General features: G+C 40.2%; 1 protein-coding gene across 1 annotated transcript in view; it reads left to right on the top strand.

Annotated features, from left to right (window-relative positions):
* The first annotated feature begins 5,004 nt into the window (after positions 1-5,004).
* LOC111263233 (uncharacterized) overlaps positions 5,005-8,005 on the top strand; it is a 12,407-nt gene continuing 9,406 nt past the window's right edge. Inside the window, exon 1 of the mRNA XM_022838157.2 lies at positions 5,005-5,255. Within this exon, the coding sequence (XP_022693892.1) occupies positions 5,202-5,255 (54 nt within the window). The 5' untranslated portion in view covers positions 5,005-5,201. The remainder of the gene's footprint in view (positions 5,256-8,005) is intronic.

The raw sequence follows: 8,005 nt of genomic DNA, 5'->3' as shown, positions 1-8,005 counted from the left end.
ATAGTAGGATTCGATGGATCAGGCTATTTGGCATCACCAAAAGGACCTACGATAAATAAACGTACGGCTTTAAGAAAAAAAAAAGTAGACAGATTAATGTATTAATTTTCCTTCATTCGGGTTATACGCGTATATCAGGGTACGATACTGCAGTACGTCCTTGAAGTCGTGAAGCATCGACTGCATTATAACAAAAAAAAAAAAAAAAAAATACGCGAGTCTTCTGGGTCTGCTTTGCGAATCTATTGTCCTATTATTAGGCAAACAAAAACATAGGACAATGATACAGATTTTGTTCAATTGAGTAGCAAAAATTGGTTGTAAACTTCACAGCTAAAGCGCTTAGAAGGCATAAATATCATATATATATATAGATATATATTAAGGGCGTATCTCCAAAACCTGTTCATTTGGTGGATATTTCGCATCACAGCTTTACACGAATTAGACCGAGTCATCGTTAGTATATTGTGATTTAGCTCCTTTGTCGTCTTGAACCTTGAACGTTTCAGCAGTACTGCCGTCATTACATCGTGCTAACATGCGTCTATAAATATTAGCGTGCAGAGTTCATGCTACCTGTCATTGAACCATCCTACCTGTGAAGCGCTATCGCCGTCGACCCTTTGCGGCGAATACTTTTCAGCGGAAGGATACTTTGTTGTCTGCAAATTGGTTGTGCATAAACTAAGAACCGTGTAAAAATGGTGCACGTTGACCAAATCATCCCGCGAGGTGGCCCGTTCAAATCACAAGTAGTTCAAGGATGCAACTTCCAATTCAGTAATTTATACAGGGCTTCATTTCAATTAAACTTCACGTTTACTCACACAGAGTATTATAGGTTGAAAAAGTTCCTGATACTTATATGATAATGTAATTGTCTATACGTACATACATATCACGTAAGAAATTCCTAGAAGGACCGTGCTCATAGACCCCCCTGCTCATGCGACACGTATAAATAACTATAGCTCTCGTAATGATTCTAGGAATAAACGATTTGGTTTGAACTTAAAAATGTTTAGTAAGTTTGGCCCTCTGCGGCTGACTTGACGCGCATTTTGCAAGTGAGCCTATAGTAGGCCAATGCGCAGCGTCAGTAACTTTTAAAATTTGTACAGATTGTTTCAATCATATTCGCTTGTGTTGGGAAGTGAGACTTCCACTCAATGGAATAGTATAGAGTTTCGGATATATCAGGCTGTTCTATAATGCAATACCTAACGATACTGACCCACATAGTCGCGATAACAAGGGGGTGGCTAGTTGTTAACTTTCGTTCTATGTCACTAATACAACCGACTCATTGAAACTGTCATTTGGGTTGCTCCTGCTAAAAGCGACATAATCCTCATCATGTTATGTGTCTTATAATTCCTGCCTCGAACTCTGTGTCGACCTAAACAGATTCAATGAAGCATACCCCACCTGGCACGGAGCTATCATACTGTAAACACTTATGAGCAGATAATAATTTTAAATGAAATATTTGGGGATACGCTTGGCTTGTTTCGGCTAACGATAATAGAAGCAACTGGATAATGGTCACAATCATGGTACGGTATAGATACAATTTCTCAAGAACGAGCTTGCATTGTATCCGTCATCCCATCTATATAATACTGTAATCAAGGGAACAACGAACGCCTGTAGCGTAGTTCATTCAATAAAAGCTAAAATTGAAAATCCTATCCGTACCGTTGTGTTCGTGCGTACTAACCGGATCATTTAACCGTTCTTCTCAGCGAGACTGTCTTTCAACACAAGTTTTAACTAACAGTTCATCATTGATATTTTCCAAGTTGATTTCCCTGCAAATATACGCGTAACTTTTTACAGTGATATGATAAGTTGCCTCGCCATCAGCAGCGGTATGTTGTCACAGCGTTAGCATTTTCAATCTCAGCTTTTTGCTATATCAACTGATCAGTTTTATGAGATTTGGAACCACAGTGAAAATTTTAATAGGTTTTTTTTAATATATATATATATATATATATATATATATATATTTAATAATAAAAAGTTTTCAATAGAGTCATAGTTACTGATTTCAATAAGCATTATCTTTGCATTATAATTATTAATGTTTTTTTTTGTAACTATAAAATTTCTTCCATTCGACTATTAAAATTTTAGCGTCACTGGTAGAAGTGGACGGCGTATAATTTACTAATTGTTTATAAATAGAAGAGGCGCTTTCGTGAATTACGTGAAGAATGTAATTCCAGCTTGAGCGGTTTGTCCGCAAAAGATACTTTGTGACTGTAGTGTATTTAGCACCCTGTAATTTTATGTTTATGAAGTTGTCATTGGTCCACCGGTATTCCATAATACTAACATGGTCCATTAATTAAAAGCCGTTCCGTGTTTAAAAAAAGAACGAACAATTCCTGTTTGAGTCATTACACGACCTGACCTAGAACGTTTCATCAGACGTAGGGTTTATTAGACGCAATTATATCCGGACGTAATAACCCACTGGATTCGTCGTGAACGTATAAAGCGAATGCTTTTTTTTTTTTTTTTTTTTTTTACAATATTTTAAAACAATATTTTGGCATTTCAATTGAATAGAGCGCCGTCAACGAGACTTTAAAGGGTGAAGACACTTTATTGCATTCAATGAGTAGAATTATTCCGTATATGAATCCAATGAAAACTTACGAAAGTCACACATTTTCTAGTAAAGGCGACAAGGTTCCGTATGAAGAACCGAGTGGGTTATAAGCGAACGTTCGAGTTCGTTCATCGTAACTGCAGATATAACTACGATACTTGTTCAATTGGCTGTTGTTGACAAGTTATGCCGATATTTAAACTATAACAGAAACTATAATTGGTTTACACGATAAATTCGATAAGTACGTGGGCGTGTTTACTGCGAATCCCTATTGGCGCTTGCCTCAAGCAATCTTTTAAAGATACGTTTATTGAGCTTTTGATCAGTAAAAGGTGAAACTTCAAGCATGGAATTTTCCAACAGAACAGTGTATCTCGCTTGTAAGAAGAAGAAGAAGGAAAAATCAGCTTCGCTATGATATCGTTTAAAAAACAGTGGTGACTTATGTGGTGAAGAACAACTTAATGATATAGAAAACTTCTCTAGATAACTGTCTGTTACTGCATTCAGCTTGCTGTCTTGGGCGGCTAACATTTGTACATTGGCTGGCAGGATAGTCTCATTGTTCCTATTTTTATTACCCATCACATTTGTGCGATATTCGTTTATTATGTTTTTGCAATCTTCTCGTTCGCAAGACATTCCCGTTCGATGGTCCGACGCGCTTCGTCATTGAGCAGCAACACGCATGCAATCCACCTTGCCTTCCACAAGCTATAGGATGCTACATTGCATTGTTATGCCTATCATTTGAGCAAGTACTTAGGTGTATATGGTCGCACTACGATATTATAATAACGAATGCAAAGTTTTGCCCTAATTGCCCAAGCTGGCATGCCCAAAAGATGTTGCGAAGCACAAATGAACCCTTGTCAATTGTTGGCCATGAAGAACAGTCATTTTAAGTATAAGCTGATGGATTTTAGTGAGGGTTTATTATAGACTTTGCTTTAGAGAAAGTTCGATCCGTTTGAGGAAGTTAGCAACAGTAATTGATTATAGCTTGTGGCGCTGATAGAAGACCTGAGACGTAAAGAAATTTTATTTAGTACGACCAAACTTAGGTTGACCTTCGCTGTATTTTCAGCGCGTCTCACCTCATACGCATAGCTAGATCGACACATAGAGTAAAGCGTATAAATACCTATCTACTAGTAGACAATAGTTACAAAAATATACTAGATCTCATCGTAGAAGGGGCGACTGTCGTGCATTTTGTATAGCAGTTCCAAAATAAACTACCCCAGCTTTTACTGTCAATTAGCACAGCGCTAAGAAGTGCAATGTACATGAGACCTGGATGCACAATTCTAACATTTTCATTATACCAAATGTATGATAGAAGTCTTTATTTGGGACCGATCTCTTATGCGCTACCTGAAACAAGTGTCAGTTATGTTAAATACTTTAAAATATACTAGTTCGTAGAGTCTGGAGATGTACGTCTGCTTGTCCTTATGTAGTGGGCACTTATTGCATGTATCACGGTAGAGAAAGCAAACGATACGCCGTAGAAAAAATAACAATCGCCTGAATAGCTTCTGGGTACACCACCAAAAACCGCAAAAAAAAACTCATCATTCCCTAATTTAATCAGATCCGTCAGTACTGACCAAACGGATAGCGGCTCTAGTGTCTAGTTGTCTTCTCACGTTTTATCGGTGGTCTGACTTATCAGTGCCTCGCATTCCAGAGACGAGGGTTTGAAATTAGACAACGTTAGCCAATTATCAATGGCTTCTTTCCTTCATCCTCTACAAGTTCACACATCTCTCCACAATCAAATCCCATGTATAGTTTATCTTACCTAATTTAACGATTTACCAACACTCAGAAGAACGTCACTGCACATATCTACCAAGCGTTTAGGATTCCTCCAATATGAGTTCCCAACATGTACTTTTGATAGCCTTTGTCCGTTTCGATATGACCGTTGCCCCTCATCGTGTGGTGGCTACCAGTTACCAAATTATCCTCATAACCATAGTTACAACAACCATTGTTGCTACCACCACAGCTACGACAAAAATAATATAGCGATAACAGCTTCGTCGCGGATGTTGTCTCCGCATGGGCAACTGGTCAGTGGTATGGGTAAGCTCGCTTTCCCTCTCATCTAGGCGAGAAGCTCTGGCGTCGCGTTGGCGGGGAGCTAGTCAGCCATCCAGGCCACCAACCCGTCAGGGCCTGTGGTCTATGGTACTATTGTACGTGCATACGTATATCGTAAAGTATTCCTTGAGGCCGCCAGCTCACTGGTGGCGGCCCACCAGGATGACTGGCGCCACCTCCTCGCCCAGCTGCCCATTTTACCCCTTCCTACGGCGTCGGCCTCTTTGCTTCTGTCGTGTTGTCAAACTTGACTATTGCGGGTAACCGTGTGCTGTTGTTGGGTAAGACCCGCGCGCGATTTGACAGTGTATCACACTACTGACAGAGTTACTGTTGTTAGCGTCGTCATTAACAGCCGGATACTGCCAATCCCATTTACCTATAACAACTAAGCAGGGAAACGCCGGGTCTAAGGCTGTTTTGTGGTGCTCTGCTTGGATTTAAGCAATACATCGCCGGCAAAATGCACATTGATCAAATCACTTCAAGGAACGGACTGCTGACTATCGTCCAGATTGTAAGTGTTGTAACATTTATTGTTGTTTAAACATTTATTTATCCTACAATCCATTTTAGGCGGGACACTACTGCAACAGGCATTGATTAGATTAACTATTCTAGCCTGATTCTATTGTTTGTCCGCTGGCTAATTGAACTAGGAATTTTTTGCCACAATTTATCTCTTAAGCCGTGAACTCCGTGAACTTATAGTTACGCGTTACAAATCGCATCAAGAATAGCTCCGATAACGTGCACACGTTAGAGGCTTTTTTTGTTAAAACATTTTCCTAGTTAGATTGATTAGATAATAGCGTTGTCGGGCTCGACATTATTCCCCATTGCCACAGCGACATTGATCGCGGATTCTTGTGTAATCAGTCCACCCAAAAAGGGGCGCATTTTGAAATTCTATGTGTAAAAGTTTCAACGCCCAGGAGAAGAGTTATACGGCGGTTCGAAGACGTTACGCCCATGCGCGCAGAGCAAGTCGTTTACCTATACCGGAAAGTAATGTCAATACGAGAGCATATTGCTCAGCGATATGTGCCTCTAGTGTGCGTAAGCGTGACATCATGCGTATCCATTATTGCGTAGTACCGCACCTGTCTTTCCGATTCGCTGAGTCATACATCCCCTATCAACGGTTTGCACTTTGTCGCCAAGAGGAATATTCTAGAAATATTACACCGGCCTAACAGTTTACTGCCATATCTTTTGCCTGTCGTTTCTGTTATTAACTATGAAACGGAGCAGAGACTCAGCCAGCGTATTTGCGCGCGAAATTTCAACACGTGTACCTATTTTAGAGTCTAATTTTTGGACGCGTACGTAAACAATTTGCACTCATTTGTCGAAACGAAGGCGAATATCATTGGCTGCTTGCTCGGTTGGAAGAATGAGAAATAGCCCCTAGAAATATGGGAGAAGATACTTTAATAGTTTTGGAAAACGCCATGAATCCTATATTAGGATAGTTGAAGAAGTACCGGGGAGAGAACTGAGCACTAAACTATGTTTTAATTATGATGAAAAGTGTGAAGACTGCGTGTGCCGTCCGTGCCTACGCTGTAGAAGATCTGTTCGGATGAGCCCAGCAAGAGGTGAGATTCGACCCTAACGTTTAGAGTTATTGGTTAAGGAAGAAAACTGTTGCTGCAATACAATTCTCGAAGGCCATTTTGATGTCAATTCGACATCTCTCCGCGTGTATAAGATTCAAACGTAACTGGGATGATTCCTTACGTTAAGCAAAATGTGGCAACATTGTGTACATGATGTCTTCTGTTGTATGACTCACCACCTCAAACAGACCATCGTCATGCATGGCACAATACCGTATTTTATACTAGTCTTTGCACCATACCTATGTAACGTTAGTAAGGACGCGTATCATTCGGTCCATCTGAGAAAACTTCCACACTTCCAAGTTTTTCTAATCCAACTTGTTGCCACAGTACAAAGGTATATTTCGGTTAATATTGTCGCTGAGTTCGTGCTTCGTACGGGGTTGACGAAACACATGATAAATGCAAGTATAAAATGTTCAATTGATTGTGTTTGTCTTTGGTTGGCCGACTCTAACGTGACTTCACTAGCAACATCAGCCCATGTAACCCTTTATTTGAGCAGTCCTTACTATATGGCATATAAATTGGAAAATTATTTTTGATACTCTAAAAAACGCTATTACCACGATAGCACAAAGCATTCCTGAGTGATTATTAATTTTCGAGCTAATTTTCTTGGAAATTGAGCTGCAAAGAGAGCACAGAGGGCACCGGAGCACGTTAATCAGATCCCAGTAGTAGAGGTTGTGTATGGATATCCCAATAGCCGCCTGTATAATGCGTGCCGTTCTGACGCATTCTACCACTGAATGTATATCAGTGCTTTAATGTCTACACTTTGCGTGTCAGCCAATAGTGACTGCGGTATACTTGTTAAAATCGTTTAAAAAATAGGTATCGTGTTCGTTGCTGTAATAAAACGGCGACGACAACAACTTTTAGCGCAAGTTCCATCTAGGTATTTTCTTAAAAAAAAAAATTATTATCTTAACCCATCGTGAGAAACTTCGTAATGCCCACATTGTGTTTACCACCTCCTGGACGCCTCTTCACGACACGGTCAGCGAATTGTTCCGACCGTTGAAACCGTTTGTCCGCGGGCAATCCCTGCCGGCAGCTTCGGCTAGAACTTGGAGTAACTACAAGATTCATAATGCCACCATTTCATACCCGTTAATCTAGAAGGTTTTTAAATTATAGAATGTCTTTGTACGAGGTACTCCCTAAGCTGTACATTAGTACACTTGATCAGTTATACAAGTAATACTTTAATTTGTTTCAATTTTCTCTATACTATCATTCAATGAAACTTGTTATTCCCAAAAGCTAGTGCGAGCTGTTTATTATGTTCATGAATAGCATCTTTAAAACGTCACTCCTGTACAATACGCAGCAGGTATCGGCACGTATAGTTGCATCCGTAATTGTGTTGTTCGGCACGATATCGTGCCGTTAACGGTTGATGCGTGCCAATGGTCAAAAATCTATTTATAAATATACGGCCACATGCATACAGACTCACCGCAGCACACATTTAAGTAAGCACTCTGTGTATGACATGATGGTGGCTCTTTCGTTCGTTCACCTTCGATCTCCCTCTCCCTCTCTCCCTCCCCCGCTCGCTCTCTCCCTCTCTCGCTCACACACTCTCCATCTCTCTCTCTCCCCCTTCTCTCTTCTCTCTCTCTCTCTCTCTCTC

This window comes from Varroa jacobsoni, unplaced genomic scaffold, assembly GCF_002532875.2.
Source record: "Varroa jacobsoni isolate VJ856 unplaced genomic scaffold, vjacob_1.0 scaffold_749, whole genome shotgun sequence".
Classification (NCBI taxonomy): Eukaryota; Metazoa; Arthropoda; class Arachnida; order Mesostigmata; family Varroidae; genus Varroa; species Varroa jacobsoni.
Note: the sequence above shows the minus strand (reverse complement) of the source record. Positions and strands in the feature narration are given on the sequence as shown.